At 37.0% G+C, this 12,826-nt stretch overlaps 2 protein-coding genes across 3 annotated transcripts; one reads left to right on the top strand and one right to left on the bottom strand.

The window, feature by feature from the left end:
• Window positions 1-3,480: 3,480 nt before the first annotated feature.
• LOC122066704 lies at window positions 3,481-4,504 on the top strand. Its single transcript, XM_042630550.1, has 2 exons — window positions 3,481-3,674; window positions 3,776-4,504. Exons 1-2 carry the CDS (start codon window positions 3,627-3,629, stop codon window positions 4,379-4,381), a joined length of 654 nt encoding a protein of 217 aa, XP_042486484.1. The 5' UTR covers window positions 3,481-3,626; the 3' UTR covers window positions 4,382-4,504.
• A 106-nt stretch (window positions 4,505-4,610) lies between these two features.
• On the bottom strand, window positions 4,611-10,282 carry LOC122066703 (LRR receptor-like serine/threonine-protein kinase FLS2). Of its 2 annotated transcripts, none has more exons than XM_042630549.1 (3): window positions 10,056-10,282; window positions 6,326-9,321; window positions 4,611-5,129 (listed from the first exon to the last, which is right to left on the bottom strand). In XM_042630549.1, the coding sequence occupies exons 2-3, from the start codon at window positions 9,225-9,227 to the stop codon at window positions 4,849-4,851; spliced, it is 3,183 nt and encodes a 1,060-aa protein (XP_042486483.1). In that variant the 5' UTR covers window positions 9,228-9,321; window positions 10,056-10,282; the 3' UTR covers window positions 4,611-4,848. The 2 variants fall into 2 exon arrangements, with proteins under 2 accessions (XP_042486483.1, XP_042486482.1); XM_042630548.1 differs by having other exon boundaries at window positions 4,615-5,207.
• Between the last annotated feature and the right edge of the window lie 2,544 nt (window positions 10,283-12,826).

Raw genomic sequence — 12,826 nt, 5'->3', positions numbered from 1 at the left:
TTTTTTTAATTGCGTGGGTTGTTTATTTTCAGTTATTTATTTATTTAATTTTAATTGCGTGGCTTGCGTCTTTAAATTCTTAGATGACGAATGGTTAGGACGTTATTTTTAGGACGGTAATTAGAATTAGATCACAACCATTAATCAGTTCACTTTCGCATTACTAAAAGAAATAAAAAATAAAGTGGCTGCTCTCCCTGTGTTCGACCCGTAGCTACACTGATCCGTACGCTTGCGGTTACATTTTAAATCTCAAACAGTGAACAGAGGAGAAGAAGAGAGAAGAAGAGAGAAGCGAATAGAAGAGAAGAAGAGAGAAGCGAACAGAGGAGAAGAAGAGAGAAGCGAACAGAGGAGAAGAAACGAGTATGCGAACAGAGGAGAAGAAATGAGTATGCGAACAAAGGAGAAGAAGAGAGAAAAGTTACCTGCAGATACTCCTCCTGCTCCAGCTATCGGGAACGATAGTTCCAAATTAGAGATTTTGAAACGAAACGTCATAGTTGGAACTTGCTTTTGGAGTTCCGACTTCTGACTCATTTTCTTTTTTCTTTTTTCTTTTTTTTTTTTATAAAAACTAAAACACAGCCCCAGTGTACCAAACAGTTTTTTGCGTTTTTTTGTTCCAATAAAACGAAAAAATGATAGAAATAGTTTTTAAGAACCTACCAAACTGCCCCCAAGAGTTTTTTGATAGAAAAGCCAATTTCTTAGCCAAGGAGGCTTTTAAATTGTGTTTATTAAGGGGTTGCTACATTCATCCTCCACTTTCTCTTGTAAACCTCACCTTTTTTAGAAAGAGGTTTTCCTCTAATTTTTTTCCCTAAAACTTCAGTTTGTTGTTCCAAAAATAATAATAATAATAACTCAATCTTCCTGAGAAGCCACTGTTACAAATCTAGTGAATTTCTGCTGCACAGAATCTATGCACTTGCATTCACTAACTAACCTTTGGATCACAAATTTTCGATCAAGCATAAATTGGGGCACCATTTGACAACGTTCCATTTCTGTCATTTCTGCGTTTTCTTGTTCTTAGAAATGGAGAAATGGCCTAAATAGCGTTTGATAATGTCATTCCATTTCTCTTGTTTATAGAAATATAAATCAAAATTTATATCAATTTCTATACCTAGAAATGCAAGTGATGAAACAAGTCATACATGTTTCTTCATTTCTAGAAACGACTTTGAACGACTACCATTGTAAAAAGCCCGATAAAAATTCTGATGTTCCCAAAAGCAATGAAAGAAAAGCCACTGAAGGCCATCTTCTTTAGCAGCGGAAATGACGATCATCATCGACCACCGATGGCCACCTTCCTTCTTCCCCTTTCACTCTGATCCATCTTTGAGCTTAGTAAAAAACGATTCAAGAAACAGGTTTATCAAATACCCAAAAATCCATTTCTGGTGAAAATTCGTTTCTGAACACAGAAAATGCAGGAACGTTATCAAACAGTGCCTGAATTGGACTATGAACCTATAAGCAATTATGAGTACTCGAGGTGAATTTACACATGCATTTGCCAAAATTTCCTTGCCACACCTGTCTCTAAAGTGACAAAGAGTCCCATTCAAGGATTGTAATTCTCAGGCCAACCCAACCCAACCCAACCCAGCCCAACCCAGGACCAATGTGAATATCCCAGTTATGGGGTCAATCATTAGTTTGGACCAGTTTTGATTCAGTTTTATTGATTTTTATGTGAGAAAGTGAAATCGAAACATGAACCAATAAGGATGCATTGGTTTTGATTTGGTTTTGGTTAGGTTTCGATTTCTCTAATTAGTTTATTATCACTTTGGTCTCAGTTTGGTTTCGATTTATTTTATAAATTTATTCAAAATCTATGGAATTTTTTTTTTTTTTTATGAATTAATATTGATATAGGTTATATTGTTTTGATCATATTTTTCAAGTTTTGTTCGATGTGTTATCAGTTTCAATACTGTTCGATTGATTTTAGTCTCATAAAATCTCAGCCCAAAACATCCAATAAGCTCATATAGTTTTTGATTGATTCGATTTTGATCTTGATCGATTCATTGGTTCAGACCATAGTTAGTAAGTTCGGAGACGACAATAATACAGGAACAGATACATATGGCAATTAAATGGACCATACGATAATAATACGTTTCAAAAAATGCGATGCAATGAAACACGTATGGCAATGATATGGTACGTGTTTAATACGGTTGCTCAATAAAAATCCGGGAGCAAAAATCTGAGACTAAAAATGATTGTTTGAAACTAAATTCTAATCTACCATGTTTTTATGGACACTAAAATCCAATCTGATTTTCCAATTTGAAATCATTTCCCATTCTTTTGAATTTTCACATTTAATATTAATTAAATTTAACCCCTAAAAAGGGTATGGTAGAAAGAACTAAGAGGAGAATCAAACCTCATCTCGTCTTGTAACTTTTACATGTTCTCTTCTTCTTCTTGGTACAAAAACAAGATTCTAGAAGATGGAGAATAAGTGTTTGAAATCATTTATCCCAGAGATGCGCTTGGATTTTTTTGAAATTTCCATGGGGGTACAATCTAAGACCGGTCACGGATCAATTTTAAGGCTCAAGAACCTCCTCTCTTCAACTCCTTTGATTTCTCAGATGCAGTATTGCAAGAACAGAGGGAGGAGAACACTCGTGTTATTTCCCTCTTTCTAATTCTTCACATTGTCCAACTGCAACTATATATGTTTGTAAATAATTGTTGGTCCAATTCAAATAGCGATTGTATGCTAAATTTCCTAGAAAGGTTTTTATTTCCACCCCTTTTGGAGAATCCCACCTTTGGCCATCTTTTTCCATAGGAGTCGTCTATTTTGAATCCTTCTTGCTTCTCGTTAAAAATTATTTGCAGATGCAATCGCCCTTGATTGGATTTTCAACTACCAATGGGAAGAGAAACAAAGAAGATAAAGGGTTGATTAGGTTTTCAACAATCGATGGGAAGAGAAATGGAGAAGAGAATGAGAGCAGGGGGTAATGTTGTCTTACCTATCGCCCTCGGTCGCTGACCACCAAAAATGGAGATGGAGGAGAAGCGATCACTAGAGCAAGGGTTCCTCCTTTTTTTGGTTAACTTAGATGAGGGAAGAAGAAGGGTTATAGTTTCGATCGATTAGGGTTCCTGATAGAAGACAAGGGTTGGGAATCAAGATTTGGCCCATTTGGGTTAATCTCATTTTTTTTTTAATCCAAAAGTTTTATTGAGTATGTAACGTATTATACAAATATTATTCGTGTATGATATAGTTATCTTTAAAATCGGCATATTAAACGGTTTTTTTGTATTGGTACGCTAAATTACGAACTTTTGAATTAAACGTTCGAATGCGCATATTATACGCTTATAATACGCGTATTTTACTAACTATGATTCAGACTAGGTTTTGACACTCAAAGCCTAGTCAAGTAGAGGATTCAATTGCTGAGCAGGTGAGCGACAAACAAACACTAGATAAGAGCGTACTGTAATTGTATCCCGTATTAGGATTGTATAATTTCTACATCCAAACAGTTGCTAAGTACTTCAACCTAGGATGAAGATTAAAGCGTCTTTTGAGTACCAAGAAGGAACAGGGAAGAGTGAACTTCACTGATACAAAGATGCGACCTCCTTCAATCCACAGTAGTTTCTTCTCCTCTCTTAAGCAGGTAGTTGACCACAAAACCTCTTATCAGTCACCGTTCTATCTATATTTGTTATATTGTAATCAGATTTCTTAATCTTCAAACGTACTGGCATATCTGAACAGGTTGAGAAGAGATTGAAATCGGAAGATTCATCGCAGTTAACAACTCACTGCTCTTCATCATCAACAGATCATCTGGGTTCCCCCATTTTTCTCAACTACGATCATACCAACAACAGCTCGAGCCTCCAAGACAGCGATCCCCCTCAAGATTTTCTCTCGCATTCCATTGATTTCCCCCCGACCCAGGAAGACCCAACTCAACTGGACATTGAACAACACAATGAGACCGTCAATGAGGCTGAAGACAACAAGGACGATATCGAGCAGTTAATCGAACTCCTGGGTTTGTCAGAGTTGAAATTGGAAGAAGACGATGAAAAAGAAGGAAGAGAGAAGAGATTAATCAATGGAACTTCTGGGTCATGCTTTTGTGATGGTGGGTTTTATTCAAAGATTGCTGGGGTGAATGGACCCAAATGTGAGAAAGAAATGGAGAGATTGAATGGATGGATTAAGTACTTGTTAAATGATGGTGAGGAGGGCAGGAGCGAACCATTGAGTTTGGTTTACTTGCTTCTGGGCAGAGCTGCTTGTGCTGATGGTCTTGAAGGGCTTGAATTCCCTTCAACTATAGAAGAGTTTCTGCAGAATGATCCCCCCAAGTAAAGAGAGAGAGAGAGAGAGAGAGAGAGGGATTCTCCGGATTACTATGTAATTTTTATGAAAATTATTGACTCTTAGCAATTCTTCATTGTAAGTTATTACTATCAAAATATTTGGGTTTGCTCATGTGTTGAATATTTGCAATGATTTGGTATCTTTTACCTCTTAGGCTTTCACTGCCTGAGGAACTGAGTCGGGTTAGAATGAGTTCCCACAATTTGGGATCAAATGATAATTTTGAGTTACAGAGTAATTTTATCCATTTAACAGAAGAATCAATTACATTGCAGCGCAGTTTCAACAAATAACTCACCCTCTACCTATCAAAAAAAAAATTGCTCACCCTCTGAAAGTAGTTGACTCTAGTCATATTAGAATACAATGCCTGCCATGGACACAGCTTTGACCGCATCTTTACAAACCAAGAATTCATGCAACTTTCATTGAGCTCGTTCTCATATTTCTCCACATCAGGAACTGGATCCTGTTATACTCTGACTTATCTTAGAAAGGGATGACAACACCTCAATCATGTATGGTCGTTCCTCCGGTACTGGACAGGTGCAAGACAAGGCCAGTTTAAAGAGTAAGAACAGTTTTTCCTGCTCTTGTTTCGTGGAGATACTTGAAGCTAGATCTGGGTCTACCACTTGAAGAAGTTTATTGATTCCCTCTTCGAGTGCCAACTCCACAAATTGACATAGGGTGATTGGCAATCCATTATCTTCAATGGTTCCTGTTGGCCTTTTCCCTGTAAGGAACTCCATCATTACTATCCCAAAGCTGAAAACATCTGCCTTGGTGGTAACTTTCCTAATGTATGCAAATTCTGAAAACAAAGAGCATTTCATGCAAGTGAGACAGTATCATTAGAGTATATTGAATTTTGTTAGATAGAACACTGCCTAATGTGTTAGTTACTCGAGTAGATAAAACAATGGTTGTTCAAAACAACAACTGAGTCCTTGATGAACAATACTAGTTTATTTATTTGAGAACACAACAATCAACTGTTATTACTACACATCAAGAACTGATAAGATTTATCATTAAATTTCAACTATTTACATTACAAAGACCAACAACTGAGGAAGCTTGAAAACTTTTAAGATGATATGAGTTGCGAAACAAACAAGAAAGCAAGAATCTGCACAAGTAAGAAAAATGCAACAATTTAATTGCAACCCATTGAAATCAGAAGTGATAGAAAAGCTAGACAGTTTGTGTCAGCAAAACACATTCTCAGACACAATCTTATGTTAGCAAGACAGTCAGACTCACTGGTTCCTGGAAACCAAGAGATGCACTTACACGGTTCTAAAGGAACAAACTCAAAGAAAAGTCAAATGTCATGAAAGGTGTGCAGTAATACAGAGAAAGATCCCAGCAAAATGTTCAAATGTTAAAATTAAATGGTCAAAGAATGGTTAAAAAAGTCAAGGTAGGAGGAAAACAGTCCAACAGATCAATATACACACGGAAATTCCATTGCAAGGCGAGCCAAATGGTTGAGTTTGACTACCAAATCAGACATGTGGCAATCAAGGGGTGATCTATCAAACCAACAGTTTGGATGGCCGACATGGTCCCTCCACGTCGATTTAAAATTGGCTTATGTTGTCCGTGGCTTGTAACAATAACACATTATGAAACACTTTTTCCTTCTACCTACTGCATAACTTTAAATTTTCAGAAAAAGAACCAAATCAGATGTGAAAGGCACTGGAATAGATGTATATTCAAAAAAGTTTTGGCAGGAAATTCTCTATTTAGCTAAAGAAAGGTTTTTAGCAAAAAGAATGGTCAATCTCATAAACCACCATTATACTTTTCGTAATCCATAATTAGTTTCCACTTAGCAGCAGATTACTTCAGTCTGTCACATAATATAAACATGCAGAAACTCATTCAGAATAACTGGGAAATAAAATGGGCAAAACAAAGTACCTGGTGCCAAATACCCAATAGTTCCTTCAAGGGCTGATGTTGTGGAAAGGCTGACTTCAGCATCAGTATGAATACCAAGCATGCGAGCAATTCCGAAATCACTCACATGGGCTTCCCAGTCTCCATCCAAAAGAATGTTGGAAGGTTTCAGATCACAGTGAACAATGGGGAAATTAAAACCTGAGTGCAAGTAAACCAATCCATGAGCAACAGATACAAATACATTCAACCTCTCAGAAAGTGTCCACCTTGACCGATCTACTCCAGGATCATGTATAATGTTTTCCAAGCTCCCATTCTCCATGTATTTCAGAACCAAAGCCTTCAGCTTCCCACTCTCCCAAGCAAACCCTATTACCTTGACCAGATTCCTGTGCTTTAAATGGCTTAAGGTAGTAACTTCTCTTTTGAAGCACTTGTCAGACTCGGTAGAGAATTGTTGGAGATTCAATACTTTCACAGCAACAGTTTGCCCATCTTCCAGGTTTCCCTTGAACACAGTGCTCATGGCACTGCTACCAATCACATTCTCTGCGCTAAAGAAGTGCGTAGCAATTTCCAACACCCTTGGATCAAACCTCTTGATAAATGGGGACAATGAATTACATGCTTCTAGAGCTTCAACTTCTTTAGAGTTTCTTTTTTTGATGCATTGATCAAGGATACATGCTGCACAAACCAGAATTAAGCACATAGCAATGATTCCAAGAACAATGAGAATTAACGCAACCTTCTTGGAGAACCGATGTGGTGTACTTAAGTGGCTTGAATTGCTGCAAGGTGTGAGAAAATTGGTTCCACAGAGACCAGGGTTCCCTTCCAGACTAGACGCATCAAGGTGTCTAAATATGCCGGCTTTCGGAACAGGGCCTTCAAGTTGATTGAAGGATAGGTTGAGATATTTCAAGGCAGAAAGATTCCCCAGGTTTTCAGGGATTGTACCATTTAATACGTTCCTAGAAAGATCAAGAATGTTCAGGTGCTTGAGATTACCTATGTTCCCTGGGAGCTGACCATCTAAATTATTATAAGAAAGGTTCAAGTATGATAATGAATTCAACTGAGATAAAAAATCAGCTGGAATTTGACCAGATAGAGCATTCATCGACAGATCAAGCGAAAACAAACTTTGGCAGCCTCCAAGTGTAGTGGGAATACTTCCTGAAAGATTATTGTTTGAGATGTCAATTGCCTGAACCATTTGCAACTCTCCAAGCTCTACTGGAATGGACCCAACCAGGTAATTGTGTGATAAGTTGAGGTAAATTGAAATGCTTTTCATGCCTGCTATTACAGATCCAGGAATAGATCCAGTGAGATGATTGTTAGACAGATCCAACAAATAAAGATGATCGAGCTGGTCCATGCCTCTTGGGATAGACCCATTAAGCATGTTCCCATGAAGGTTCAAGGCTGAAAGAAACTGAAAGTTAGAGAAAACATCTGGAATTGGACCAGTAAACTTGTTGAGACGCAAATCAAGTTGAGTTAGTTGTTTCAGCTCAAAAATTTGCTCAGGAATTACACCTTCTAGGTTATTCCCAGGCAGGGAAAGTCCTTGAAGGGATGATAACTTTGATATTGTAGGAGGAATGCTACCTGAAAATCTATTTAAACCAAGTTGTAATGTGACCAACAAGCTTAGATTGCCAATCTCTGATGGGATTGGGCCCTCTAGTTGGTTGCCATATAAGAACAATTTCTGCAGCTTATAGAGGGAACCAATGTTGGAAGGGATCTCCCCTCCAAGGGAATTCATGCCCAAGTGCAGATATGATAAGTTTTGCAAGTTCAACAATGTCAAAGGGATCCCGCCCGTCAGGTTATTAGAGAACAGAGTGAGAACTTGTAATGAAGCCAAAGATCCAAGCTCGGAAGGTATTCTTCCAGTTAACTCATTACGTGAAAGGCCTAGATGAATTAATGATTTGCATTGGGATATAGAGGCAGGGATTGTTGAGGATAAATGGTTGTCAAACAACCTTAATGCTTCTATGTTGACTAGTTCTCCAAACTGAGAAGGAATGCTTCCATTGAGTGCATTGCTGTACAGGTCCAGCTCCAAAAGCTTGTGGCAATACCCTATTTCAGGAGGGATTTCCCCACTCAAAAGATTCTCGAAAAATGAGAGGTATTGTAAGTTGGTCAAGTTCCCAATCCCAGAAGGTATTTTCCCAGAAAACTGGTTTTGACTCAAATCTAAACTTTGCAAAGCAGATAACCTACCAATGGAAACTGGTATAGAACCTCTCAAGTTGTTTGTATAAGCTACAAAAACCTGAAGATTAACCAAATTACCAATGCAAGATGGGATTGTGCCACTGAAGTTGTTGGTGTTGAAGCTAAGTGCAGTCAAAGTAGTGCAGTTGCAAACCTTTTCAGGGATATCTCCATCTAACAAGTTATTCCCGAAATCCAATACCTGCAGGTTTCTGAGGTTTCCTAATTCCTTTGGGATTGTGCCAGACAAAGAATTGTTGAAGAAGATCGATTGGGTGAGCTTTGAACAAAGACCCAACTGAGAAGGAATGGACTCTGTGAAAGAATTTGAGGATAAATCAAGAACCTGGAGGCTCGAAATGTTTCCCAGGAATGGAGAGATCTTGCCTTGGAGTTCCATCGCTAGCAGAGATATAGAAATGACATGGTTAGATGCATCACAAACAATGCCAGACCAGTTGCAGTAATGATTAGCATCGATCCAGCTTGCCAGTGTTCCAAATGGATCATGGGTGACTGAATCCTTGAAGGCCTTCAAGGCCTCAATATCAGTGACAGAGCTTAGCTCTGTAGATTGAACTGTAACAAATAGAGAAGAAACAAAAAGTAGGGTCAGAATCCCATACCGGAACATCTTTGCTTCTTCGGAATAGTCTTCGTTGATTCTGAAGGTTGAACCCATAATGGAGCTTTAAAGAAATATTCAATGAAGCTTTATAGAGAGGTTGCTCCATTCCCACCTAGTGCTCGTGGGTTCAAGTTCAGAAACAGCCTTTCTGCGAAAAGGGGGGGGCTAAGACTATGTACATTGTGACCCTCCTGGACCCCACAATTGCAGAAGCCCCATGCACTGGGTACGTCTTTTCAATGGAAATTTCAACCTTAGCCCATCGAATATAAGAATTCCTCAAATGCCAAACATGAAACAAGGATCAAAAGTAAGAATAAAATGTTTGACTTTTGTCCAAGTCTTCAATGCTAATCACCAAGAAACTTCATTTTTCCACGATCTATATTATACATACAAGTTGCAAGTGCTAAGCAGTTTCTGATGAGCCAATCGATTCATTATTTACAGAGCAGCTCCGAGTCTAAAGCCTCATGCACTAGGTACGTCTTTTCAATGGAAATTTCAACCTTAGCCCATCGAATATAAGAATTCCTCAAATGCCAAACATGAAACAAGAATCAAAAGTAAGGATAAAATGTTTGACTTTTGTCCAAGTCTTCAATACTAATCACCAAGAAACTTTATTTTTCCACGATCTATATTATACATACAAGTTGCAAGTGCTAAGCAGTTTCTGATGAGCCAATCGATTCATTATTTACAGAGCAGCTCTGAGTCTAAAGCTCAATCAAAGCTAACATCATAAAATTCTATTGGTTAAAAGAAATTAAAAGCACCCTAATCTTGTATTGCAAGTCAACGGAAGTGAACTGGAAGGAATCTCTCGTGACATAAGAGTCAAAAGTGTGGTTCATGAGCGAGGGGTAATGTATAGCATACCTGTCCAAAGCGGAAGTGAAGAAACCACCATTGACTTTCTAATTTTAAAACTGCAAGTTGCAAATAAGTTGTGGGTTGAACTAAAAACCAGGAGTCGAAAACGGAAAGATTGGGATCTCTTGTGGTTTCAATCTTATAATCCGTTAATTTGTCGACCTCGAGCGACTTTAGCAGAGTATGGTTTGTGGGTAAATGTATAGGTAGTGAACTGTTCTATTAGAAATGGATAAGAGCCACAATTGATCCTCTTATTTTGAGAGTTCAAGTTGCAGAAAACGGTAACAAGAGAGGGGATAGATTGGGTGTCCTTTCTGCAGTTGAAGGGGATGTATGAACTTTAAAAGTATGACGACACTAACAACTTGTATCCTTTTTCGCGCCATAGTTAGAAAACGACAGTATGGTTTTTAGCCGTCATGGGTAATGGACCCATATACTGATGCCCTCAATCTTATCTATTTCATGGATTGGCTACCCTCCAAAAAACAAAGGGTTGACCTTTTCTTTCTCCATCGATATGATAACACTTCGTTACCAAAAAAAAAAATATGATATACACTTGTTTTTTCTTACTTTAACTTAAGGATGTTAATCGGTTCGATTTTTGTTATTTATTTCAGTTTTGATTTGGTTCAAGATACAACACATAGAAATTGAAACCAAATTAAACCATAGAAGAGCCTGTTTTCTAAAACATAATCGAATAGATATGGTTTGATTTTTATTTAAATTTATATTTGGTTCACTATTTTACTTTGGTCCAATTTATTTTTGGCTTGGGCCATACTTTAGGTGTTTGGGTCAACATTTTATATCTTCATCAAGACATTGATAAAAAATAAAATAAAAAAGACACTTGTATTTGTTAGGATCATAATCCGTCAAATTTTTTTCGAAAATTAAAAATGAATAGAACCATTATCCACATTGATTAAACATTAAAAGACCTATGTGTAATCCAGTTCAAAAATGGATAAGTCTATTCGATCTAACGGTTTCGCCTTGAAATCAGAACCAAAATGAACTGAGAACATAATTTTTGTTTTGAAACCAAAGTCAAACCGATTTGTTTTGGTTCAATTTCAATTTTCAATTTTGGTTCAAAATTGACACCCTTAATAGCTAACAAAATGTCTTTAATCAAATTCAAAATTGATATTTGAGTTGGTTTTTTTTTTTTTTTTCTTATCAAACAAAGAAAGAAAAGAGAACATTTTTAGATACATATGACCTCAGTTTTTCTATTCCAGTATGCAATGCGCTAAGGAAATATGATTCTTAACTTGCTTTAATACATAACTTTATAGTTTAAACACACTTTTAATGTCTCATAGTACTGTGGAAATCTTCCATGGCTAATCTCTATATTACAGATTAGCCAAACTAGCATACTTCGACAGTCCAGAAGTTGATGGTTTCAGCCTCTAATTCTCTTGCCCTTTGAAGTACTTCAAGGATAGCTTGAGCCTCTGCCTCTTGTGTAGGGTGTTAATCTCAAGTCCGCACCGGTTGGACAGATCGAGCCTGACTGTTTAAAGACTGCAGCCCAGCCTGCACTAATTATTAAATGTGTCAAGCTCAGGCCCGACCCATTTATAAACAGGTAGTATATGGTGCAAGGGGTAAGACCGATGGGCGCCCGACCGGCCCAGCCTGTTTACAAGCCCTACTCGGCTCAACACATTTAGCCCCTGGCCATTTTTATGTATTTTTTTATTTCTTTAGATAGAATAGGGAATATATGGATATTTTTATCAATTATTGAATTTAATTAAGTTTAAACCTTTTTCTAAATTGTTGATCATTTAATAAAATTTATTAAAAATTCTTAAATCAAAGACAATTAAAGACCGTTTAAGGATTTATTTTTGATACATTACCCCGTTTAAGGCCCGAATATAGCCCGATTAATCTAATTAGGAGAAGCTTGGCTAGGCCTGACCAAGACCGACCCAGCCCGACCAGAGCGAATGACACCCCTACTCCTGTGTACTCCCTGTATACCCATAGTCCAAAGAAATGGCAATATAAGATTTGTCATAAGCCATAATGGAGTCCCATCCTGCTTCATCTTTATCCTTAATAAAGCTTCCCTCACAAATGTTAGTGTAAGATATGTATCTAAATAGCTCATGGTATTCAATTAGTAGTGAAGGGTTGGTAATTGGTGGAACAGTATCTTGGGGAGAAAAGAAAAGGTTGACAATCATGGACCCATTTATTGATAATTTCCAAAACTGTTATAGGGTTAGGAGATGATTTAGAAGCAACTCATATATTTGTAGCCTTCCAAAAGTAGAAAGTAATGGAAAACATAGATTCCACAAAATATATATATATATATATATATATGAAAAGCATAGATAACAAAAACAAAACATCCTTCCGCATAGATGATTGAGATCTTGCAAAAGTTTATAAGAAGTGAAATAAGGAGTCAACATGGATGTATTCAAGTTTTAATCCCAATAACCCTGCAGCTCAAATTCTTTTTGAGAAAGCACAAGAAAAGAATCAAATGCAACTCTAAAAGCACAAGATAAAAATCAAATGTCAATCTGTTTGCTTTTCATATTTATAAAAAACATAAGAAAATAATCAAATGTCAATTTATTTCCTTTTCAGGTTTAGAAAAAACACAAGAGTCATCAATTCTAAGAAACCAACTTTTTTTTGTAACGATTCTAAGAAACCAACTTACCTTGTCTTTTGTTTTTAAACCACTATTTAATAATTTTTCCAAAAAAAATTAAGAAATTTGAGATGCAAAT

This window comes from Macadamia integrifolia, unplaced genomic scaffold (assembly GCF_013358625.1).
Source record: "Macadamia integrifolia cultivar HAES 741 unplaced genomic scaffold, SCU_Mint_v3 scaffold2541, whole genome shotgun sequence".
NCBI classification, from domain to species: domain Eukaryota; kingdom Viridiplantae; phylum Streptophyta; class Magnoliopsida; order Proteales; family Proteaceae; genus Macadamia; species Macadamia integrifolia.
The sequence above is the reverse complement of the archived record's forward strand: the minus strand, read 5'-3'. Positions and strand labels throughout refer to the sequence as shown.

Excerpts from the sequence above, each read along its gene's own strand:
- LOC122066704 (XM_042630550.1), top strand. The coding sequence starts at position 3,627 with ATGCGACCTCCTTCAATCCACAGTAGTTTCTTCTCCTCTCTTAAGCAG. Across the intron at positions 3,675-3,775 it reads TCTTCTCCTCTCTTAAGCAG|GTTGAGAAGAGATTGAAATC; the intron begins GTAGTTGACCAC and ends ATATCTGAACAG.
- LOC122066703 (XM_042630548.1), bottom strand. The coding sequence starts at position 9,227 with ATGGGTTCAACCTTCAGAATCAACGAAGACTATTCCGAAGAAGCAAAG. Across the intron at positions 5,208-6,325 it reads TATTGGGTATTTGGCACCAG|AATTTGCATACATTAGGAAA; the intron begins GTACTTTGTTTT and ends CTTTGTTTTCAG.